Below are 25,593 nucleotides of genomic sequence, written 5' to 3' on the forward strand. Positions count from 1 at the left end.
GCACAGGCAGCTTTAAAAGGGATCAAAGGGGTAATTTCGTAGAAAAAGAGGGGGCGGAGCTCATTAACAACTCATTTGCATAAGCCACACACCCCTGACATCACTGAAAGGTGTATTAAATTATATCAGCTCAGCATCTACCTTAAAATGCTTCTTGAATTAGAATTGTCATAATAAAACCTTACTCCCATGATACTTCTTAAATTACTTTCTCCTATGTGGCCATGGTGGCATGAGGAAGATTTCCATCTGTCTGCTTCATAAGTTTTGGTTATTTTTCCATTTTTTGGTGGGGGAAAATATAATGAAGTTTATCAAATCTTAGAGTTCAGCAAAATTCTCATGGGGGAAATGGAGCCCAGAAGCAAGTATTTGGGGAGTGGGGGGATAAGAAGGAAAGAGCACAATAAAATGTAGATGTTCTGGAGCTCTGCTGTGAGCTCCTGCCCAAAATGAGGCCTGCTCCTTGCCATAGTGAGTAACGGGAACCTGCACATGCAGAGGCAACTCAGGCAGTAAACCTCTGCATACGAGTGCTATGAGGCAACCTCAAGAAAAGACCTTGCCATTTGTTGGCCCTCTAACTGTTTGGCCACAGAGTGAAGCAGGATGCTGGACTACAGCTAGGGTTGCCATCTTCCAGGAGAGTCCTGGAAACCTTCCAAAATGACAGCTTATCTTCAGACTACAGTGATCAGCTCCTCTGGAGAAAAAAACAGCACTTTTAGACTCCATGGAAACCAGGCCTCAGATTCAGCAGGAGCTCACAGGAGCGCACCTCCTGAATCTTTCTGAGGGTTCCCCCTCCTCCTCCTCCCTACCTTGTCCATTGTGCAGGTGTAGCTACATAGCAATCCCTGGATGAGCTCCACCATCTATTTTGTTACAACCCCTACATGGAACTATATTCTGCTGAGGTCTGTCCTTTCTCCAGACTCAAGCTCCACCCAAATGTTTTTTAGGGATTTCCCAACCAAAAATATTCAGCAATTTCCCAACCCAGAGTGGGAAGCCTTATACTGGTCTGCTCCAACCTCTTACAAAATGGGTTTTAATGAACTCAAGGAACAATAGATTCAGGCAGGGCCATAGCTAGGAGTCAGGGAGCTTGTTAAAAAGTCGGGGCACCATTTCTCAGCCACTGTGGGGCTTGCTGCTTCTCAGCAGCTTTCTGGGGTGGGGGGCAAAAAGGCTTTGAAAAGTGGTCAGCTTGAAGCAGCCAACCCTAAAACTTTGCAGTCAAGAAGAGACTGCACCTTGCATGCAAGCAGTTTTTTCCTTCCACCTCCCTCTCCCCCACCCCAACACTTTGCAGCCTGCAGCTTCATTTGCTCCCCCCCATCCCAGCTCATTCCACACGGCTTCCTCCACTTCCCACTACTCTGCCTCCCTCCTCTCCACCTGCTGCTCTTCCTTCTGCTGTGCACTGCCCTGCTCATCTCTCCCTGCTCTGGTGGCTCAGCCATGGCAAAAAAGAGAGAGAAACAGGCTGCCCCCTGGAAGTCAGGGGGCACTGCCCCACAGGCCTCCCTGTGGCTACAGACCTGGATTCAGGTGGGTAGCCATGTTGGTCTGAAGTAGCAGAACAACGTTTGAGTCCAGCAGAACCTTTAAGCCCAACAATGTTTTATTCAAGGTATACACTTTCGTGTGCAGGCACACTTCTTCAGATACATCGAAGCAGAAATTTATTTTATTTATTTGGTGGGTTTATATTCCGTCCTTTCCCATGTGGGCTGATAGACTCAATAGATTCCAGTAGGTAGCAATATTGGTCTTGAAGCAGCAGAACGAACCCTGAGTCCAGTGGCACCTTTAAGTTCTCTGTATTTAGGGGAAATTGGTCCAATTTTGGTTTATTCTTTTAATTCCCAGTGCCGAGGATGCATATGGCTCGTTGATATTTTTAACTTTTTAAGTTTAGTTCTGAGTACAAGCTTTCGTGTGCACACACACTTCTTCAGATCCCAATGAATGTATCTGAACAAGTGTGTTTGCACATGAAAGCTTATACCTTGAATAAAAATTTGTTGGTCTTAAAGGTGCCACACTGGATTGCAACCTTGTTCAAGAAAACCCCCCAGAAATCCTTAAGTAATTGATGGAGCTACAGAAAGTCCACTGCTGTTTCCAGAGAGAAAAAGACGGAATGGAGAGCGGAGTAGGCTGCCCTAGATGCACGGTGACATCATAAGGAGTTTGTCCTCATCGGCTGCGGTCGCGGCCTCTACGGAATCTACAGTTGCCTAGGAAACGGCCGCGACAACGCCCAGAGAAGCGGGCGAGCCTCGTCACGTGACCCTCGTTCAGCTACGTCTTCCGCCAGTAGGTCCCTTGCACCGGAAGCGGATGTGTGTTGGGGCGGAAGTGGTGTTGGTGTAACGTTTGGGAGTTAGAGAAGCGGTGGAGGCGGTTAACAGAGCATCATGTCGATCGAAATCGAGTCCTCGGAGTGAGTTTTTTGGGGTGGGCTTGTGAGGTGATGGGAAGAGAAAGTGGGCTGGGCTCGGGGGGACCAGGCCCGGCTTTCCCGCGCTTCTTGGCCGTGTTTCTTCCCCTTCTCAGTCTCCATGTTGAGCAGCTGGCCCAGCTTTTCGAGCCCTTCTTCATGAGGGACGACCTGAAATAGATTTTTTCCCTTCCTTTCTCCCCACTCCTTGATGGCCTTTTGAGTCTTCTGTAGTAAATATTGCACGCTTCTCTGGAGTCATTGTGCATGCCCGCGTGTGGTATTAATTAGTATAATCAGAGGTGGAATTCTAGCAGGAGCTTCTTTGCATATTAGGCCACCCGCCCCCCCCCCCCGATGCAGCCAATCCTCCAAGAGCTTACAAGGCTCTTTTTTGTAAGCTCTTGGAGGACTGGCTACAACAGGGGTGTGTGGCCTAATATGCAAAGGAGCTCCTGCTAGAATTCCACCCCTGAGTATAATACATTTTTAAACCTAAATGTGGCCAATGAAACGGGCTTAGATTGCAGCAATTCTGGCATAAGGTTGTGTTGATAACAGGGAACAGCTTCCACTCTTTGCTATTGCACTGAACTAAGTTCACTTATTTATAGTTTATCTTTCCTGGGGGAACAATAAGAACTGACGCTTGCATCTCTTCAGATGGCATCTTTCCTGTTTCAGAATTGATTAGTTGCTTAATAATGGGATGGGGAAAACTGGAATAACATTTTGAGGACCTGGATCAGTTCTCTGTATTTAGGGGAAATTGGTCCAATTTTGGTTTATTCTTTTAATTCCCAGTGCCGAGGATGCATATGGCTCATTGATATTTTTAACTCGATTCAGTTAACATAGATGCCAACTTATGCTCAAAGTTAAACAGTAGAAATGTTTGTGTATTATGTGCCATCAAGTTTCTTCTGATGACACTTCTGAATTAATGATCTCCCAGATGTCCTATCGTTAAAACCCTTGCTCGGGTCTTGCAGAATGAAGGCCATTTGCCATAGTGAGTGGATAAAAGGAAGTACTTCTTCATCCAAAGTGTGATTAACACATGGAATTCACTGCCACAGGAGGTGGTGGTGGCTATAAGCATAGCCACCTTCAAGAGGGGATTGGATAAGCATATGGAGCAGAAGTGCATCAGTGGCCATTAGCCACAGTGTACTGATGGAACTCTCTGTCTGAGACAGCGATGCTCTGTATTCTTGGTGCTTGGGGAGAGAAACAGTGGGAGGGCTTCTAATGTCCTGGCCCCACTGATGGACCTCCTGATGGCACCTGGGTTTTTTGACCACTGTGTGACACAGAGTGTTGGACTGGATGAGCCATTGGCCTGATCCAACATGTCTTCTCTTATGTTCTTAGGTTCTGTGGCCTCCTTTATTGAGTCAAGCCATCTCATGTTCCTCTTTTCCTAGCATTATTGTCTTTTTCAGTGAGTCTTGTGTACAATAGCCTCAGAAAAGTTTATCTTTATGTAAATATATTTATGGCAGCACTTTTCAAGATAGGAGGTACTGCACGTGTAGACTGAGGGCAGGTGACTCCAGAATCCTAATATTATACTGTTACTGCATCCTCTCTTTTCTCTGGAGAAGCCAAATCTGTTAGAAATGGAGAATGCCTTTGCTATACACTAGTAGATATTGGTAAGACAATTTTTTCTTGCTTGTCATGTGTGGGTGAAACACACAGATTCTGTATGCAAATTAATTATTCCCACTGTATGTTTTCCTGACAGTGTCATCCGACTGATCATGCAGTATTTGAAGGAGAACAGCTTGCATCGTGCCTTGGCCACCCTGCAGGAAGAAACCACTGTGTCACTGAACACTGTGGACAGCATTGAGAGCTTTGTGGCAGACATTAACAGTGGTCACTGGGATACAGTCTTGCAGGCGATACAGTCTCTGAAGCTACCAGACAAAACACTCATCGATCTGTATGAGCAGGTGTGCACTCTTCACGCAGTAACATTCTGTATCTGCTAGCATCTTCGTAGCGTTGTTGCATATTTATAATATCCTTTGTTCTGTGAAGATATTACAGGCCAATGCATTGTGGTCTCATAGGTGATCCATGTGTTTTGCAGAATGAGGGGGTGCATGGTACTGTATCAGATTGCAAGTAGTGCAAGACTCTAAATGTATTTGTTTTCCCGTACCCCAGGCAAGTATTTGGGCAGTCCCAAATGTTGTCTTACATAATTCGATTTTATAGCCTTTCTGGAAAGTCAAGAAGGTGTGGGAGCCTTCCTCTTGTCCTCCAGGAGGCTGTTGCAGCACATGGAGACCACAACCAAAAAAGTAATTGTTCAGTCAGGAGGTGATTACCCATAGGAGGGGACAGTGAAGAGAAGAGTTGGTTTTATACCCTGCATTTCCCTACCTTAAGGCGTCTCAAAGTGGCTTACAATTTCCTTCCCTTCCTCTCCCCACAACAGTCACCTTGTGAACTTGGTGAGGCTGAGAAAGTCCTGAGAGAATTGTGAGTTGCTCAAGGTTGCCCAGCAGGCTTCATGTGCAGGAGTGGGGAGTCAAACCTGGTTCTCCCAATTAGAGCCCGCTGCTCTTAACCACTGCACCGTAGCTGACTCTCACACAGTGCTGGCTGGTACTGTTCAGGAGGGTGGATTTACCATGCAGCCACATGGAGAGTTGTGAAAATTCACCTGCTTCTCTAGCAAGAGAACAAGCCTTCTAAGCGCTTTGTGGAGTCCTTCAAGGAAGCTGCGCTCCATTTGTAGAGGGAAGCTAAATCCCACGTAAGGTCCGCCTCATCTTGCCTCTTTGTCAGTATTCAGAATTTCACCTTGTTCTCTATAGCCACTTGACTATGTCATTAAGGGCTGGGACAAGTGTATATTATGGTTTATATTCCGTTGTGTATCTTTATAGTATTGATGACATCCAACTCCAAAGTTGCCTGGTTTTGAAAACTGGATCAGAACCTTTTTATGCAGCTTGATCTTCTGTTTATAGAGTTCTGCATCCTGTACCAGAAAAACTACATTGTTATTCTGGTGATTCTGTAACCACCTTTGCTCTTACATTTCAGGTTGTTTTGGAGCTGATAGAGCTTCGTGAACTGGGTGCTGCCAGGTCCCTCCTGAGACAGACTGACCCCATGATCATGTTAAAGCAGACCCAGCCAGAGCGATATATTCACCTTGAGAATCTTTTGGCTAGATCCTACTTTGATCCACGTGAGGTATGCTGATTGCTTGTCTTTAATATTTTAATTGCTGTTTTAATACAGATTTCTTGAAATGTTACAGTCTGAAATTCACTTAGTTTTGAGGGCGCTGGTTCTTAGGTAATCTACTGCATACTCCCCATATGAAGCCTTGGAGGTAAAATAATTTTCCCTTTTCAGTCCAGTTCTGAACAGGGTTACTTACACCCTTCTAAACCCATTGACTTCAATGGGCATAGAAGGATTTAACTCTGTTCAGGAATGTTCTGCTTGTATCATATTTCCATTTTTAAAAAGATGGACAAATGTACTTCCCTCTGGGAAATGATAAAACGTGTTAAGACATTGTTCACAATGTTTTTTATAGCAGTTTGGGATGGTTTGAGGGTGCTTCGTATGCTTTTCTGGGACCAAAGCTGGGGATTGAGAGTGTACCATAGAATAAAGGTTTCCAACTTTTTTGAACCTGTGGGCACCTTTGGAATTCTGAGCAGTGTAGTGGGTGCATTCCGAAAGTGGCTGCCACAGGAGGCTGAGACCACCACCCCTCATTCGCACAGTGAAGATCCTTGTGCTGTAGTAGCAGCTGCTGCCCAAGCAGCATTAAATTTGCACGGTCAATCAGGTCTTCAGTGGCCAATCAGAAGCCCTGCTGACAAAAGCCCCATCTGGTTCCACCCACTTGGTAACTACACTTGGCAGGTGCTAGGAAAGGTGACAGTGATGTTGTGGCACCCACAGGCATCATGTTGGTTACCATTGAATCATGCGTTCTTCCTCTCTTGCATGCTCAGTCAGCTCAATATTTTAAGAGTGCCAATGAAACCTAATTTTTAAAAGTTAAGTTTATGAATATAACCTTACAAATAGCGGCGCTCACGTGTGATGCAGAAATACCTTGGGTAGGAATTCATCCTTGGTCCTGTAACTTGAGTCCTCATTGCAGTCTTACATTAGAACTAGGGCCAGAATTGTGGCATTTTAATTTTCTTGTTCAAGTGTGTAATGCTTGTTTAGATCAGATACTAAATGCATCTGATGAAGAGAGCTGTGTTTCTTGAAAGCTTGTGCTACAGCAAAATCTTTTGGGCTCTTTACTATTTTGCAGCAACAGACTAACATGGCTACTCCTCTGGATCTTGTTTAGATTAGTCTGCTTGCATCTGACAAGATTCTTCAATTCCTACAGATATAAACTGGTGGGTTGAAGAAATCTGTTGTGTTGAATATGGATTAAGAGTCACATATATACATCCTTGTAGCAGCTAATGATCTTTATTAAATGCAGTATATATGGGGATATCTTGTGGAGGTGGTGGTATTGTAGTGGAAAGTTACCATGTCTCATGTTGTTCCCTACTAGGCATACCCAGATGGGAGCAGCAAGGAGAAACGGAGAGCGGCAATTGCCCAGGCATTGGCTGGTGAAGTCAGTGTGGTGCCTCCATCTCGTCTTATGGCACTGCTAGGACAGGTAATCTACCCCCCACCTTCGAACTGTGTGAAATTGAAGGTAAAGTACCTATTTCAGAAACTACTAAAATGGACATATGGCTATACAGGAACTCTGCTTTGGTAAAACCTGCTTCACATTGCATAAGAGATTTATAGCAGGATGCTTTTTAATAAGTTGTTTTAAGTTTGCTTGTGTGTTATGGAGACAGATCTTCGGAATATTATAGAGTGGAACCTTAAATCCTCTCTGATTTTTCAGGCACTGAAATGGCAGCAGCACCAGGGTCTGCTTCCTCCAGGTATGACCATTGACTTGTTCAGAGGCAAAGCGGCTGTGAAGGACGTCGAAGAGGAGAAGTTCCCCACGCAGCTCAGTAGGCATATTAAGGTGGGTGCCTTCCTAAGGGTCACTTTCAGTGTCCCAATCAGTGAGGCCAGTTCCTCTAAGATTCAGGTGTTCCGTTTGCCTAGTGTGATCAGGAATAAGCATACTGATACATTTAGTGATGCTGGTCTGATCCCAAGTAGTCAGTATTCTATTGAATATTACTGGGCCTCTGATCAGAACTTGTGTTAAGTAGAGAGAAAATGATACACAGGGTGGGGATGATGGCGAAGTCAGGGCAAAACAAAAACAGCTTAATGAATACAGCCTTAATAATACGTTTGCATTATAGCACTTTGCATTATAGATCTGCCAGGCTGCCTGTTCATTGCTCCAGTGCTTTGAACTCCTTTTATCACAGGTAAGTTTAGTTCTTATAAAGCGACTCAGACTGCACAGGGTTCGGAAATTTTACTCTTTTGGAAATGACAGGTGGAAATTCAAGGAAGGGGCATCCCCCTGTCATTACCATAGTCTTAGAAATGATCGCACTTGTGTGGGATATGTGCATAATACATGTTTATGCCCGAAGCTAAATATGAACATATGAAGCTGCCTTATACTGAATCAGACCCTCGGTCCATCAGAGTCAGTATTGTCTACTCAGACTGGCTGTGGCTCTCCAGGGTCTCAAGCTGAGATTTTTTACACCTACTTGCCTTGGCCCTTTTTAGTTGGAGATGCTGGGGATTGAACCTGGGACTTTCTGCTTCCCAAGCAGATGTTCTACCACTGAAGAAGAAGAAGATATTGAAGAAGATATTGGATTTATATCCCGCCCTCCACTAAGAAGAGTCTCAGAGCAGCTCACAATCTCCTTTACCTTCCTCCCCCACAACAGACACCCTGTGAGGTGGGTGGGGCTGGAGAGGGCTCTCCCAGCAGCTGCCCTTTCAAGGACAACCTCTGCCAGAGCTATGGCTGACTCAAGGTCATGCTAGCAGGTGCAAGTGGAGGAGTGGGGAATCAAACCAGGTTCTCCCAGATAAGAGTCCGCACACTTAACCACTACACCAAACTGGCTCTCCTCATGAACCCTCATGGCTCTGCCAGTGACCAAATCAGTGAGCGCTGCTGTGTTTGCTGTGCCTCTGGGCTGTCTGTTTATTCCTCTGTAATTGATAGCGGCTCGGGAGCCTCAGCCCCTTGTTCCAGGGAGGAGGGCAGTTTCTTCATCGTGACAGGCCCAAGATATGAAACTAACAGTTTTGGTTATAAAACACAGCAGAACTCGCCTACGATGATCATATCAAGATTGTGGAAGCTAGGTCAACAGACGCAGCTAAATGTGGTGGTAGACTGGGGCATACCACTGTTTTTTATTTTATTTTTTATTTATCCTTGGATTTCTATCCCACCCTCCCTGCAAAGCGGGGTCGGGGCAAGTCACAGCAAAAGGAGGAAGAACAATAAATATAATTAGGAACAGGGTAAAATTTAAAACAATTTAGAAGGCGAAGAGATTGGATTTATACCCCATCCTTCACTCGGAGTCTCAGAGTGGCTTACAATGTCCTTTCACTTCCTCACCTCACAATCCTGCGAGGTAGGTGGGGCTGAGAGAACTACTGTTGAGAGAACAGCTCTGTGACTGACTCAAGGTCACCTGGCTGGCTGCATGTGGAGGAGTGGGGAAATCAACTCTGGTTCTCCCAGATTGCAGTCTGCACTCCTAACCACTACACCAAACCGGCTTTAAATTTGTTGAAGGCTAGCCCATAAAACAGAACACCTTTTAAGGAGAGAACTCAGTTTGGAGAGCAGTTCTAACCACCTCTGCTCCTGCAGAACCAGAGTAAAACTCAAAGGGTACTTTTAACATAGAGAAGTAAAGAGTTTGGAGAGCTTGACAGCTGGCACACTTTTGTATGATAACTTTGATTTGTGAGTCCTTCCCTCCACACCAGATACACAAGGGCTGCTGAAGGTTCAGCTGCATTGGAAAGTGACAGCCTACTCAGAGAAATGATCGTAGTTAAGAGTGATGACATATTGCTGTTTGGGGTGGTGTGCAGGGCATACAGGAATCACATGGCTTTTTGGTTGACAGCAATTATGAACGTGGCTTTCCATAATTTGCAGAGTAAGCACCCTTGTACTAATACTTAACCGTATTCCGACACATTTTGAGATCTTTTTCATGTTCCCATAATTTCCAAAAAACCTTTCTGTTCTAGTCACGTTGATATAGACCGCTTTTGCCTTGTATACTCACAGCGAGAATGAGGTAGAGAGTAGATTTAGTCAACATTTTACAGCCTTTTGTGTAATTAAGATTTTGGAATCCAAACGTCTTTAAAATTTACATGCATTTGCACAAGCCAGAGTTGTTCCAGCAAATACATCACCTTGATGATTTTTGTGTTTCTGTCTGTTCTTGGACCAGACAGGAAATTTTGGGATTTTTTACATATTGAACACCTTGCAGTGGGAGTGGAATGTGATGTGTTTCAGATGGAAGACAGCCAGGTGTACGTGACTCCTCCCACTCACCAGAATATGAAAAGAAAGGTTAATTCTACAATTCAAAACCAGCAAAGTTTTTAAAGTGTTCTTTTGAGTGGGCTTCTATTACTAAATGTCACGTACCGTCACTTCATGCTGACAAATATCTGCCATTAAAATGTCAAACTGTAAGCCTCGTCCTATAGATTTCATGTTAGAATTTTTATCTGTTCTGTTTCCAGGCACAGTGGATGCTTGCACCATTCAAAAAGAGCAGTGCTTTTGTGCTTTTGCCAAGTTTCTGCCAGTAGTGTCATAAGAACATAAGAGAAGCCATGTTAGATCAGGCCAATGGCCCATCCAGTCCAACATTCTGTGTCACACAGCGGCCAAATATATATATATAGGGCTGACATTAAATCCATGAGGGTTTAGTTTTAGTAAAGGCAAAGGAGAGGGTTGTCAGTATGGAACCAAAAATATGCGAAGTTCTTATTCTTTGTTTTGTTTTTGTTTTGAACAGTTTGGCCAAAAGTCACATGTGGAGTGTGCCCGATTTTCTCCAGATGGTCAGTATCTGGTCACTGGCTCTGTGGACGGATTCATTGAAGTATGGAACTTTACCACTGGGAAAATCAGGAAGGTAAAGCGACACAGACCTTCTTAGCTAGCTGATGTGTTGTTCAAGACATAAGTGTTCTTGATCAGTTCTTGGATTGCATTTCATACAAGTGAATAAGTAATACCTAATTGCAGTTTGTGTAGTCTTTCCAAATGGAGTTTGAATGAAATTGGGAAGATAGGATGTAAAGTGTGCAGCCAGGTGTTGCATTTGAATTTTCAAGAAGCTTGTCAATTTGACATTCACTGAAGAGTGAGGTGAAAATCTTTGTGCAGCAAAGATGTATTTCCAGGTTTTTTGCCTGGAACAGATTGAAGGTTGGGGTAATAACCTGCAGCTAAAAGTAGCAGAAGTGTGTTTAATTCTCTCCTGCCTAGTACATTCCCCTCTGCCAGGCTGTGGAACAGGAAGGAAATGGCCGGGGTGGAGAGATCATGGGGAATAGTAGTGAATGAAAGCGTAGTTTGTGTATCCTACTTCCCGCCTGTCCTTTCTTTCCTATCTCCCACTTTCAAACTAAGTGGGAAATATGGGGTTGTTACTCTCATGTTTGCTGTGTCACATCTGTTTCTATCCTTGATGGATCTGTTATTGATTTGAATTCAGTAGGAGGAGGGAACTTAGCTTAGTAGTCAGGCATATGTTTTGCTTGTGCAAAGTCCTAGATTCAGCTCCTCAGGCCTCTCTAACGGGAGAGCAGGCGTGAGAGAGCCCCAGAGATTCCTACCAGAGCAGGTGGTGTGGACCAGTTAGGACAAGGCAGCTCTATATATGAATCGGGCTATTAGCAATCCTGGTTTCTCTTATTTTCCTTGCTTCATTGTCTGAAATGTAGCTCCCTGTTTTGTTTAGGATTTGAAATACCAGGCACAGGATAACTTTATGATGATGGACGATGCTGTGCTGTGCATGTGTTTCAGCCGGGACACTGAAATGTTAGCAACTGGAGCCCAAGATGGCAAGATCAAGGTATGCAGTACTGGGGAACTAGAAGCTGAAAAAATGAATCTGGCCTTTGCAAGTAGGTTCTTTTAAGCCGTGTTTGTGAAAGCCATGTTTCCCAAACACCTGAGGACTGAAGGACACATTTCTCAATGAAAAGCTGAGTCACATTTTTCTGCTCTGCTTGAAAACAGTAAAAATCGCTAGCCCTTCCCATAGTCCCTCCCTTCATGTGTTTCTGAAGTGTCTGTCCTGATCCCTTTAAGTACATTCCCACTTATGATGAAGGGTGATTCCAGCAATAGTTTGTTTTGGGATCCAGCCTTGCTGGGTGCTGAGCATCTGCAAAACCCACCTGTAAAGTGGAAATGGCAGTCCTGCCTACAGAGCCTTGTTCATGTCAGTGAGCAGCCCACATTGCATCAAGAAACTAGTCAGCATTTTGGCAAAGGTCCAGATGATCTGAGATAAGCACTGGTTATTTATCTATTTATTTGACTTGTATCCCGCCCTTCCCACCAAAGCAGGCTCAGGGCAGCTCACATTAGGAGGTCATAAGATCAATATTAATAGATAGAAGATAAAAATACAAGTACATCATAAATAAAAGCATATAAAACAATTACACAAAACAATGATAGGTGCTGTTTGATCTCACATTAAAACATATTGATGATGGCGGATGCTACCAACTCCATCGGTGTTAAAATTTTATTATTTAAGTTTTTCTGCTGGATGTCCTATAAGTGAAAAAAAAATCCCCAGTCACAATATGATGTTCAAAGTGAGCCAAATGAATTAATTTCTGCTTGCCTGTTGTTGTTGATTTTAATTTGAGAATGCCTGGTGGAAGAGCACCATTTTACTGGCCCTGCGGAACTGTGGAAGCTCTCGCAGGGCCCTAACCTCCTCTGGCAGCTCATTACACCAATTGGCAGCCACAACAGAAAAGACCCTGGCTCTGGTCATCTTGAGCCTGGCCTCTCTGATGCTGGGGATCAAGAGCAGATCTTGCAACCCCAACCGAAGTGCTCTCTGGGATACATGCGGGGAAAGGTGGTCCCTAAGGTCTGCAGGAAGAGCCCTGTGGTGCAGAGTGGTAAAGCTGCAGTACTGCAGTCCTAAACTCTGCTCACGGGCTGTTTAATCCCGGCGGAAGCTCGTTCCAGGTAGCCGGCTCCAGGTTGACTCAGCCTTCCATCCTTCCGAGGTTGGTAAAATGAGTGCCCAGCTTGCTGGGGGGAAAGTGTAGATGACTGGGGAAGGCAGTGGCAAACCACCCCGTTAAAAAGTCTGCCATGAAAGCGTGGTGATGCGACATCACCCCAGAGTCGAAAATGACTGGTGCTTGCACAGGGGACTACCTTTACCTTTAAGGTATGCAGGTCCCTGGCCATATAGGGCTTTAAAGGTAATAACCAGCACCTTGAAGCGAATCCAGTAAGCAATAGGTAATCAGTGCCGCACTTTCAACATAGGCTGAGTGTGTTCCCATGAAGGAAGCCCCACTAACAACCTGGTTGCAGCATTCTGCACTAGTTGAAGCCTCGGGGTTTGGGACAAGGGCAGCCCCATGTAGAGGGCATTACAGTAATCCAACCTCGTGACCGTAGTGTGGATCACTGTTGCCAAGTCGTCACGTTTGAGAAAGGGAAGCAACTGCTTTATCAGCTGAAGGTAATAGAAGGTGGATTTGGCAGTGGCCGCTACCTGGGCCTCGATTGTTAAGGAGGGATCTGGGACCACTCTCAAGCTTTTAACCTTAGGCGCAAGCATAAGTTGCACTCCATCGAAGGTCAGTAAAAGGACCTATGGTTCCGGACTTCAGCGACTAAGATACAGGACCTCCGTATGATTCAACTCAGCCTGAGCCATCCTGTCACTGCTTGTAGGGCCATGGACAGATCTTCCGGAGAGGAGTCGGATTGGTTGCCCATCATCAGATAGAGCTGGGTGTCATCTGCCTATTGATAACAGTCCAGCCCAAACCTCTGAGCAATTTGACCAAGGGGGTGCATATAGATGTTAAATAACATCAGAGAGAGAACTGCCCTCTGTGGCACACCACACATAAGTGGGTGCCGTCGGGACATTTTCTCCCCAGTCGCCACTCTCTGTCCCCAACCCTGGAGAAAGGAGGAAAGCCATTGTAAGGCCAACCCCTGAATCCCAGCATTGGTGAGGCGGCAGGTCAGCAACTGATGAGTGACCATGTCGAACACAGCCGACAGGTCCAGTAACATCAGTACCGCTGAGCTGCCTCTATCCAGATGCCTGTGGAGGTCATCTGTGAGGGCGACCGAGACCATCTCCATCCCATAACCTGGTTGAAAGCCGGATTGGAAAGGGTTATAAATGTCCTAATGTCCTAGGCATTAGAAAAATGTCCCTACATTGGTCTTCATTGTGATTTGAGAGTTGTAATTCTCTCTCTCTCTCTCTCTCTCTCTCTGTATAAGTATCTTCAAATCCCTTCTGACTTAATGATGATTAATGACTTTCCAAAGCATTCTGTTGTTAACAGCCTTGCTCAGATCTTGCAAACTGAGGACTGTGGTTTCCTTTATTGAGTCAATCCATCCCTTTTCCTGCTGCCTTCAACTTTTCCTAGTACTATGGTGTTTTCCAATGACTCTTGTCTTCTCATAATGTAACCAAAGTACGATAGTCACAAGGGGTAAAAACAGTAAGGAGAATCACTCTGTAGATGTAGAGTTTTGGAGGCCAGATGCTGTTGTCCAGTTTGTATACTCCGATCTTGCATGCTGGGCTTTTAAGAAGGCATAAATGATCTGCTACTGCAGCAGAAGTAACTGTTGTGTTTGTTATGTAGCTGAAATGAATAACATCGCAGGCCTAAAGCTGCTTGGAATGTGGCTTGTAACATTTCTGGTTGCAGTATATCTCATCCGACACTTGTTGTATCATCAAGGACTGAAGGCTACAGATTACCAACTATAATAAATATCATTAAAGCTCCTTCTATGTTTCCAGATTTGCTAAGTGCTCACCTGAATTCCTTCCGTTAGTTTGAAGCCCCTCTAAATTGCTCTGAATCCTACCAACAGCGTGGATTCTGTTTCCTGCTAGACTTGCTCTTGGCACTGCAGTTTCTGGCTGCAGGGCTGTAAAAACCAATAGCTTTGGTTATATATGCCACTGCAAGCATCTGACAGTGTGTGTGAGCTGCTGCTGAGTCCCTCTGATAGAAGCTCACAGGAACGCATTTTCCTTGGCTAGCGGTAGCCTGTAATTACTACACCTGTTCTGAAACCTCAGACAAATCTCAGGAATCAATCCAGTGTTGCATTAATGTTCTCTGCTTGCTGTTGGAGCACATGAGTGATGCCTGCCTAGTTGGGTTCCTTGAACGTAATCTACTGGCGATGCACAGTGTGCCCTTCCACAGACATTGACCTGCAGCTGAACATCTGGTATTGCGAATTTTTTTAAACCTTGAAAAACCTTAACAACACTCACAGTTATGGAATTCGCAGAGACCTTTGTAAGATTGTCCTAAAAGGCAGTTGGTCGAACTTCATTAAGGTTTTGTTTAAAGAACTCTGCACCTTAGCTTGCTCCAGGCCTTTTGATCTGAGGGAGGGTGTCTCTATATGCAGTATTCTTCAGGTGACACTACTTCCATTAAGATGCATGGCACAGGAACGTCATTATTGTCTGCAGGCCACAGTTGCTTGTATAGGCATGACTTGCAGATATGTTCTCTAGTGTGTGATTTACAGCTAGAGAAACCCAGTGATTACAGATATTCCCAAATGATGGCTGTCTGTATGCACTTTGGAAGTACAGTCTTCTTGATTCTCTGTCCCTTCCCCCAGGTGTGGAAGATTCAGAGTGGGCAGTGCCTGAGGCGATTTGAGCGCGCCCACAGCAAGGGTGTCACCTGCCTGAGTTTTTCAAAGGACAGCAGTCAGATTCTTAGCGCCTCTTTCGACCAGACAATCAGGTCAGTTGGGCTCTCTGGGTTTTGCTGGGCTTTATCAACTGGCCTGGCTTGTGCTTCATGCAGCTGTTCTGCTGTTACAGAATCCACGGCTTGAAATCTGGGAAGACTCTCAAGGAGTTCCGCGGCCATTCTTCTTTTGTCAACGAAGCGACTTTCACCCAGGATGGTCATTACATTATCAGCGCATCTTCAGACGGCACTGTCAAGGTAAGCTACGGCTGCTGAGTAGGAAACACTGTGTCTCTTGTCAGATTCATAAAATGTTCTCTTGGTGAACTCTTGTAAAAGAAATTTTTTTACCAGCATGGATTTGCAGAAGTGGAGAAAACGATGTGCTATGATTTAACCTGATGATATTCAAGCCATTTAAAGCTGTTCGATATTCTCTGTCACGATTCCTTCACAGCCTACTGCAGCTTTTGGGAATAGTATAATGTTACGTGTTTTCTAGAAAGGCTCTGCAGCTTCAGCCTGGTTCTTTTCCAGCCGCACAGCGCAGCTTTCTCATCTGAACAGCTGTTAGCAAGATGATTGTGTTTGTTTTTAATAAGGGCCTCTGACTTTGTACTGTTTAAATAAAAATTTGAGAAGCTCATCTCTGTTTTGTACTAGCCAGATACCATTACATCAACAAAAAGTCCATGTGGAGGAAAAGCCTATATTCTGCAGGATCCATGAAAGAGGTTGTTTTTTTGGGGTGGGGGGTGGGGAGATGCACAGTATACATCTACTACTATTAGGATTTAGTGGAGGGCGCACATGGTAGAAACCAATCTATATAGTCCAACCTTGGGTTCTGTGTCTTTAGGCTCAGCTCAAGCATAACAGCCCCTGGATAGACTAGGCAAGCCTGATCTTGTTAAATATCAGAAGTTAAGTAGAGCCTACCCTGGCAAGTACATAGAGGGGAGACCACCAAGAAATACTAGAGGCACAAATGGAGGAAGGCAAAGGCAAAACACCTCTGGAATGAACCTTTGATGGGACAGACCTGGCTTTCTGTATTGACACCCCTCCCCCAATTTGTTCTCTTTCCTCAGATTTGGAACATGAAGACGACGGAATGCTGTAACACCTTCAAATCGCTCGGCAGCACTGCTGGAACAGACATCACTGTGAATAGTGTTATTCTGCTCCCTAAAAACCCAGAGCACTTTGTTGTTTGCAACCGATCAAATACTGTGGTCATTATGAACATGCAGGGACAAGTACGTATTTGGAAGCCAGTTGCTTTGAATTGACTGGGGGATTCTCTGGTTTTAGCAGGTGGGGGACATTCTGTAATTGGCCCACCTTGCTCTTTCCCTGGCACCATAAGCTGGAAATGGTTACAATTAAGTATGGTGCTGGGTTGGCTTCAGGCTGCTATGGTCAGTGATCTGGGGTCCAAAATCACACTAGTCAGCCATGCTTTAGTTACGATCTGTACATCCTTGCTCAACAGTTCCTACTATAGCCAGCTCCCTGGAATGCTAGAGGTTTAGGTTTTTTTCCCTTGCTGTTGCTGAAAGCAGAGTTGCCTCTGCCCAGGAGGCAGATCAGGTGGAGGTTTTCCAAATCCAATGGGATACGGAGGGGCATGTGGTGTATTTCTTTCCTGCACACTAAATTCAAGCCCAGCCACAGACCTCAAGCAATTTTTCATTGGAGGTAGCCATATTAGTAGGCCGGGACGCTACCACTTCCTCCTAAGAAACTATGTTCCCCACCTCCTTCCTGAGCCACAGAACAGCAGGAAGTTTTCTTGTGCACCAGCAACTTAAGCAGTTACCCTACATCAATGCATTCACCAAGGTGCCCTGCCTGGGAATACATCCTGGGCTCCTGAGGATTGCAGTATCTCTTGCTAATCTTTCCCTGTTGCTGTTTTCCCCAGGGCCCTAATCAATGTTCCTTCTAAGCTCTGTAGTCTTGCGAACAAAAAATTATTTGTAAGCTACTAGCATTAAAGTTGTGAGCGACTGCATGTTAGTTTGCTCTTGGGCCATTTTTCCTGAGCTGAGACAAAAATGTGTGAGCTGGAGGCTAAAAAATTGTGAGCAAGTTCACACTAACTCAGCTTAGAGGGAACACTGCTCCTAATACATGTCGGTCAGATTGTTGGCTTTGTTCCAGGGAGATGCATTCAGGGGCTGCTTCAGTGAAAGAAAAACTGGCTCTGCTCATAATCTTACTCACTCTTGCACTCCTTTATCCCATTGATGTAATGGATGCCCTACTAATGGGCCTTCTGATGGCACCTGTTTTTTTTGGCCACTGTGTGACAGAGTATTGGACTGGATGGGCCACTGGCCTGATCCAACATGGCTTCTCATGCTCTTATGGAATGCCCCCAGTAAGAGTATTTAACTTTTTATATAGTGCCCTTCAAGAGTACAAAACACTTCATGTATCCTTTCTGTCCATAATCTGTACAGCAGCCGTAAGGTGGGCTTGCCATGTTGTAGAACTGGAGATGAGGGAGACGGGAGCTTGCTGAATACATGGCTCTGAGGGTGAAGTTTGGTCAGCAAGCTTCCAGATCGTGCGGCTTAGCCAGTGTTGCCTTACAGGCGTCAGTGTAGCTGCAAATGGTGTACTTTCCCCCCGCTTATTGGCTGCAGACTACTCTCCCGACTGGCTGTCTTCTAGCTCCCTCTGACTGTGCCTGCTGCTTGAAGAATAGCTGGTCCTCTGGGTGTTCGATCCTGTAGGGGTGGAGGTTCCTTTCTTATTCTTCCCCCACCTGAAGGTATTAATGTTGAGAGTTCCATAATTATGCAGTGGCAGCCAATGCTTTGCATTTTTAAAAATTATCTGGTTTTTTTTATTATTATTATTCACTGTAGATTGTGAGGAGCTTCAGCTCTGGTAAGAGAGAAGGGGGTGACTTTGTCTGCTGTGCCCTTTCCCCCCGGGGGGAGTGGATCTACTGCGTGGGTGAAGACTTCGTGCTGTATTGTTTCAGCACAGTGACCGGCAAGCTGGAGAGAACTCTAACTGTGAGTATTTTATTGACTTCATTTATACCCACCTTTCTCCGTAGCGCAGAGTGGTAAAGCAGCAGTACTGTGGTCTGAACTCTCTGCTCACAACCTGAGTTCGATTCCGGCGGTAGCTGGATTCAGGTAGCCGGACCAGGGTTGACTCAGCCTTCCATCCTTCCGAGGTCGGTAAAATAAGTACCCAGCTTGCTGGGGGGGAAAGTGTAGATGACTGGGGAAGGCAATGGCAAACCACCCCATAAAAAGTCTGCTGTGAAAACATTGTGAAAGCAACGTCACCCCAGAGTCGGAAACGATTGGTACTTGCACAGGGGACCTTTCCTTTCCTTTCTCCCCAGGGGGCACCCAAAGTGGCTTTTGTCTTCACAACAGCCCTGTGAGGTAGGCTAGGCTGAGAATGTGTGACTGGCCCAAGGTCACTCAGCTGGTTTCCGTGGCACATGTAGAACCTGGGTCTCCCAGATACTAGTCCGACACTTCATCCACCGTGCCATGCTGGTGTTGGGAGTAGCAGACAGTGATGTGAGATTATGTGTGACATCATGGCCATTCCCATGTTACTGTATGATGCAGGGAGGCAGGATCTTTGCAGAACGTTTTACATAAAGACGCACATGTTCTTTTAAAATGGGTATTTTAACATTTTACTTTGTCAAGCCAAGTCAAATTTTATTGTATTAGGCATTGGCCATAACAAGATTGCAAAACTTTCAATTTTACTTTGTTTATATTGTGCCTTGGGAGCCAAAGTGGCTTGCATTCTTCTCTCCTCTTTCATTTTACCCTCACAACAACCCAGTGAGGTAGGTTAGGCTGAGAGTATATGACTGGCTTGAGGTTACCCAGAAGGTTTCACAGCAGAGGAGGTTTGAACCTGAGTCTCCCAGATCCTGCTCTGATCACTACACTACACTGGCTCCTGCTGGATATATTCAGAAGCAGGCTGCAAGATCCTTGTGTTTTTTATATCTTAGGCAGAATTAAGAATTACACCTCTGACGCTTGATCACTGGTGAAAGCAGCAACCCTGTGCTTATGTACACCAAGGATTTTTTTGAGTAGGAATACACAGGAATGCTGTTCCAGCTGGCTTGGCATCAGGGGGTGTGGCCTAATATGCAAATGAGTTCCTGCTGGGCTTTTTCCTCCAAAAAGACCTGTGTGAAACAATGGTAACATCAGGGGGTGTGGCCTAACAGGCAAGTGAGTTCCCTCGGCTTTTTCTGCAAACCCTCCCCCTGGTCTACACAATGAGTTAATACAACAGGGGGGTGGATCCTATTGTAACATTGGAGTTGGAGATCCGAAAACTGGAAGATGCAGGAGGAGTGGGAGGTCCACAAGCTTGAGAGGGAGGAAAAGCTTTAGGAGAGAAGGGAGTAGATACAAGAAGAGCAGCAAAAGATGCAGGAGGAGCAGCAGCAAAGGAATACAGGAGGAGTGGCCGAGACACGACCTTGAGATGATGCGCCTGTGGGCCGAGCAAAGCAGGAAAATAAAAATTACCCCCAAAGATGATGTTCCCTTAATGCCTGGGGATTGTAGCTTTGAACGGCTGGCAAGTGTTGGCCCTGACACATAGCTCTGGCTTTAATCCTCTAAACATCTTGATGATTATATTTAGCCTTTGTATAGCTCTTCATTTACATTAGCCAAATAATATGCAAAACAGTCTATGTAAAGTACATTGACACTACTATCCCCCTGTTGAGAAAGTCAGAGCAGCATAGTGATTAGAGCAGGGATGATCAAACTGCAGCTCAGGAGCCACATGTGGCTCTTTCACACATATTGTGTGGCTCTGGAAGCCCCCACTGCCCTGTTGGCCAACTTGGAAAAGGCATTTCTCTCTTTAAATCATTTCTCCAGGCCAAGCCAGCCAGCAGCTTGGAGAATGCATTTAAATAAAGTTCCTTTTCCCCCCACCTCTTCCTCCTTCCCCCATCTATTTTCCTTCCTTCCTTCCTTCCTTCCTTCCTTCCTTCCTTCCTTCCTTCCTTCCTTCCTTCCTTCCTGCCTTCCTTCCTGCCTGCCTTCCTTCCTGCCTTCCTCTCTCCCTCCTCTTCCTTGTCTTACGGCTGTCAAACATCTGACATTTATTCTGACCATTGCTGGGTTAGAGTGTCCAACTAGGACCAGGGGGATTTGGATTTCTCAATGTTTACTATGTCATGAAGCTTGCTGGTCAGCCTGAGCCATTCAATTTCATTTAGTCCAGGCTTCCCCACGGGTTTTATGAGGGTAAAATGGAGAAGGGGAAAACCACATATGCCACCCTGAACTCCTTGGAGGGAGGGGTGTGTTGTAAATGTGGTCTGTAGAGATGATATTGTGGAAATGGCAATCCACTAAGCAAGCGGCAGAGGCAAAGTTTGAAGTGAGCATTTCCTGGCTGATTATTCACCATAGGTCCTTGTATCACTGGAATGTTACAAAGTAATACCCCTGTCCCTGATTCAAATGTATTGGCTGTCTGAAAAAAGATGGCATTTCGATGTAGAAGTGGGATTAAATTGTAGTTTGCATCTAGGGGCTTGGTTGGTTTGCGAGATTCTCCTAAAGGAGAAAATGACTAGCCAACGAAACTTTTTCCTCCCTTGTTTGCTGTGTGGATTGACAGCCTGATACACCCTGTCTCCCCCTGCCAGGAACACCAATACTCTTCCGTATCAGAAGACCCCTCTTTGTCCTCAGGGCCAGTGGCCAAGGACTTTGCCCTTTTCTGCTCACCCCCTTGTTCCTGTACACAAACAGCTTGGAATGTTGGGAAGCTAGCAAGTCAAAAAAGCAAAGGACAGCTGAGGATACTGTAAACTTGCCTTACTGCCTGTAGCTGCCTTCTCAACATTCCCCCCCTGGCTTTTCCTTCTTTCTGGCAGACTTCCTTAAGGTTTTTTCATACTGTTTCTCTCAAGTCCCTGCACAGTCTCCTGTGTTATCACCCCATTCCTCTGGGGCATCCCTGTTTTAGCTTCCCCAGCAGCTCTGTAGCCACAGGTAACCAGGCATGTTGCTTCATGGAATCAGGCATGTGAGCCCTCCGGATGCTCGTGGGACTTGCTTGCAGGGGAATGAAATCACTGCTTTGTCAGGATCCTAAAATAGTCTGTCAAGTTTACATGTGCTAAATAGTTTATGTAAAGGGGAGAATAGTAAGCATTTTGATTCTTTGATTGGTGTTCTAGGGCAGTGGTTCCCAACCTTTTTGGCACCAGGGACCGGTTCAATGGGAGACAATTTTAACATGGACTAGTGTGTGTGTGTGTGTGTGGGGGGGTGCTGTGGTTTTTGTCACCAAAGGCTGAACCCCCCCCCCATGGGGATCTTTAAATGAGGGGTAGGCAAAGGTTGCTGATGCGCTGCCCCTACTGCCCGCCCAGGACCTAGGTGGATGAAAGAGGTGGTTTGGAGCAAGGATGCACTGCCTCTTTCGTCCACGTGGGTCCCAGGCAGGCAAAAGGGGCGGTGCAGTGCCTCTGCCTTGCTCTGCAGCCCGGTTGCTAACCGGTAATGGTCCATGGCCTGGGGGTTGGGAACGCTTGTTCTAGGGGACAAAAACCTATGAATTTTCCCCCCCGACTTCTGTCCCTCTAGGTCCATGAAAAGGATGTCATCGGCATCGCACACCATCCCCACCAGAACTTGATTGCCACCTATAGTGAAGATGGGCTGCTGAAGCTCTGGAAACCATAGGACTGATTTTTCATTCCCTTCAGTGTCCTGGAAGGGTGTACATTATGGTGGTATAGTTTTGTTGTTTTTCTTATGAGGTCCAGAAATGTTGCTTTTAAACTTCGACAGAATTTCACATTCAGGAGTGTGAGAAACGTATGCATACTACTTTTACACTGATAAGGTTCGTTAGTGTTGTTCTGGCTAATTGTGTGCTCGCACAGCAAAGGCAATTTAATTTTTAAAAAAGAATAATTGCTCCTGTAAGATTTCCATTCTGCTGTATATAAAGTTGATGGGAAAGGAATAGTTGTGTTTTGAAATATCTTAAGTTTTTGTGAATTGAATGTGAAGCAGAAAAATCCTCTTGGCAGAAGCAAAATTATGGAAAGCAAAATTGGGGGGGCTTTTAACAGTGTGAAAATGAGGACTGTGTTAACAGTTCTGCTTCTCAATGCTTTGTGTGGGTACATTGATGTTTGCAATAAGCATGAACCAGCCAAAGTGAAGATCTTTAAAAAATCCCACTGATTTTTTTTTATTGGGAAAGTAATGTATGAACTTTTAATCTCCATTTTTGAAACCATTTCACTTTCGCCTGGGATGGACCACTTAGTAAATCTACCTGGCTTCCAAAAGACAAATTCAATGACAACACTACTTTTGTGGCTGTTCTCATGGTGGGCATTTAACTTCAGCCTTCTGTTTGCCCTAATTAGCGTAGAAAACATTGTCATAAACGTTTATAGACCTTTTAAGGCCCCTGGAGATGTGTGGTTTGAACTGGTTTTGTTCAGCCTCCATTACAATTTAAGTCAAAAAGCTCTTTCTGTTTTCAGAAAACTGTCCAGTCTTGCTCTAGCTATTAGTCTTGCTGTTCAGACTTATCCCATTGTTTCAATCACCAAGCATTTGTAGCTTTTATTGGGAGCCAATTGTTATGTGGTTTGTTATTCTTCCAGAATAAAAACCTTGTCTATTACAACAGCATCTGGCTTGGTTTCTGTCAAGGCAAACTTTTTTTTTACTTTGCTTTTTAAGAGGTCTGAAATCCAGCTTGTAAAGCACATTTTGTTTTTCAGTGCTGAGACCCTTGTTCTCTTTTGTCCGGCAGCTGCTGACAGTTGCTTATATATTACAGCTCGAGTTGCCTTTGAGAGGCTTCGGGCTGAAACAGTCATCAGTCTCTTTGTAAGTCAAGCAGCCATTAACAAATAATCACGTGAGTCAGAGACATGGGAAAAGCCAATGAGCACAATGCATTGATAGACTCCTGCTCTTCAGGAGTAGAAATCTATATGCGTAGGACTCAGATGCTGTATTTGTCTTCAGGCCACGGTACCAAGACAACTTGGTGGACTGAAACATCCATCATTACGGCTTATGAGTATTATATCCCCCACCAGTACCCTCCAGTCTCAGCTCCATTGGCCAGAAGTGTGGCAAATTCTCCTCCCTTGTCTGTGGCCAACTGGAGAAAACTTACAGAACTGGAAAAAATGTACTGGATGATTTTCCACTGTTTGTTGTGTGGTGCCACAAATTGAATACCATGGATTTTCAGATATGCTGTTGATGAACTTTACAGCATATTTTGACTCAAGACATTTCCTCTTAAGAACAAAGCAGGAGTCAAGTTGCACCTTTCAGACCAGCAGTTTTATTCAGAATGTAAGTTTTCATGTGGTAGAAGCACACTCATCAGACAATAGGATGGAATGGCAAGCAGTTCTGCTTCTCCTCGGCTCTTTGCTCCAGCGCCATCCCTGGAGTCTGACGGTACTGGAGCAGAGGAGAAGTAGGACAGTTTGCCATTCCATCCTATTGTTGGATAAGGAAGTCTCATTAAGTAAGGCCCTGCATAATAAATTCAACACAGCTTACTTTGTAATTGTTTTGTGAGCTGCTCTTCCTCTAAAAAATTCAGTAACAGTCCTCTTTATTTTTATCTTAGCTATTGTTTATCCCTTTCGCAAAATGTTCAGGGTGTTTTGATAGCTTTTAAAATGAAGCTGGGGGCTTTTAGGAATGGATGACAGCATCATTATTACAGTGATACTGTGTAATTTTTTTGCCCCATTTCACTGGATATTGAGAAAGCTAAATATGTACCAGTAGTTCTTGGTAGTAGCTGTACTGAGGTAATGTGAGTCCCTGGAGTTGGAATGACCTGGGGCAACCTAAGTTTATTACTGCACAGGGAATACTAGCCACATGCTTTTCAAGTTTCCTGTCAGAAGTTCCCCAGCTCAGGTTATCAATCATCCCTGGGTAAGAGCAGGGATATCATTTTGCCCACAGCTGACAGCATAAGTAGACAAGATACATATATACATATTGAGAAAAGCTTGTTTTAGACAAGATACATGAATAAAAACAAGCTTTTCAAGATTAATAGATTAATAACACTTTTTACACTGGTGTTCCTGTGGGTTTTAGGCTGTGCCTACATACATGCTGTGTAGTGAGTAGGCTATGAAAAATTAAGACATTTCCATCTGGTTAAAGGGCTGCTACAGCATCCATGTAAGAAAGCAGACATCATTTTCCATTTCTTTGAACAGTCACCCCCTTCTGCAAGTCCTACAACAGACATGATCCAGCAAATTAGCATAAATTAACCATTAATATGGTTTTAATTGAGTGACTGAGGTTGAAGCTACCCCCAATGTACCCTAAAACATGAGCTCACAGAATAAAAATTACCAACTGAAAGGTGGTTACAGTGAATTATAAAACCACCTTAATGCTTTAAGGGCTAGGCAGTTTAGCCTGTTTAACATTTAAGTCATTCACTTGAGTTATAAATACAGTAAGACTGTTTCAAATTATCTACACATTTCATAACACAGTGCCAGGAGGCAGACACTGTACTGGGATAAACCTGCCTCCATGGCATAATTTTCCATTGTATTAACACCTCAGGTAGTTGAGTAGGAAGCATGCATGTTTAAAACAAGGAGGGTCAGAAGGAGGAAGAGATTCAACTGCTGGAAAGCACAGTGTTTATTTTCCCTCAAGGGGGTTGAAATACAATATGCAAGCATTTTTTTTAAAAAAGGTCACATACTAATCTTCATCACATGGTCTATGATTACATGCTACATAATTTAATCAAAGGGCTTAAAGTGGCTAGGAAGAGTCACAGCTCATCAAGGCCTAGTGGAGTGGTAGCTCCATGAGGAAATGGGAGAGCAGCATTTGGCAGCCTCTATGCCTATGACAGCAAGGAGGGGAAGGAATGAAGTGTCACCTTGAAAAGAGGCACTGGAGTAAATATTAAGCCCTCTCCTTGCCAGCAGTATATGAAACTGTTATCCCTTCCTCCATCACTGAAGACCCACAAGGTTAAATTTTGAATTGGCCAGTACTGAAGCCCTTTTATAAAACGCCACAAAAACCTATAGCAGCTTAGTTCAGGAATGGGCTATAAGTGTCAGTGATGCTATTTCTTCAGTATTCATGAAG

The 25,593-nt window shown here is 44.7% G+C and overlaps 1 protein-coding gene across 1 annotated transcript; it reads left to right on the forward strand.

Annotated features, from left to right (window-relative positions):
• The first annotated feature begins 2,261 nt into the window (after window positions 1-2,261).
• SMU1 (SMU1 DNA replication regulator and spliceosomal factor) lies at window positions 2,262-23,110 on the forward strand. Its single transcript, XM_060236978.1, has 12 exons — window positions 2,262-2,452; window positions 4,200-4,410; window positions 5,516-5,668; window positions 7,017-7,127; window positions 7,368-7,496; window positions 10,462-10,581; window positions 11,413-11,529; window positions 15,342-15,469; window positions 15,550-15,676; window positions 16,510-16,677; window positions 18,298-18,450; window positions 22,048-23,110. The coding sequence occupies exons 1-12, from the start codon at window positions 2,427-2,429 to the stop codon at window positions 22,144-22,146; spliced, it is 1,542 nt and encodes a 513-aa protein (XP_060092961.1). The 5' UTR covers window positions 2,262-2,426; the 3' UTR covers window positions 22,147-23,110.
• The last annotated feature ends 2,483 nt before the right edge of the window (window positions 23,111-25,593 follow it).

This window comes from Heteronotia binoei, chromosome 4 (assembly GCF_032191835.1).
Source record: "Heteronotia binoei isolate CCM8104 ecotype False Entrance Well chromosome 4, APGP_CSIRO_Hbin_v1, whole genome shotgun sequence".
NCBI classification, from domain to species: Eukaryota; Metazoa; Chordata; class Lepidosauria; order Squamata; family Gekkonidae; genus Heteronotia; species Heteronotia binoei.

Bases quoted from the DNA above. Each gene is read 5' to 3' on its own strand.
- SMU1 (XM_060236978.1), top strand. From the start codon at position 2,427: ATGTCGATCGAAATCGAGTCCTCGGA. The intron at 5,669-7,016 runs GTATGCTGATTG...GTTCCCTACTAG, and splicing joins CCTACTTTGATCCACGTGAG to GCATACCCAGATGGGAGCAG. The intron at 15,470-15,549 runs GTCAGTTGGGCT...CTGCTGTTACAG, and splicing joins TCTTTCGACCAGACAATCAG to AATCCACGGCTTGAAATCTG.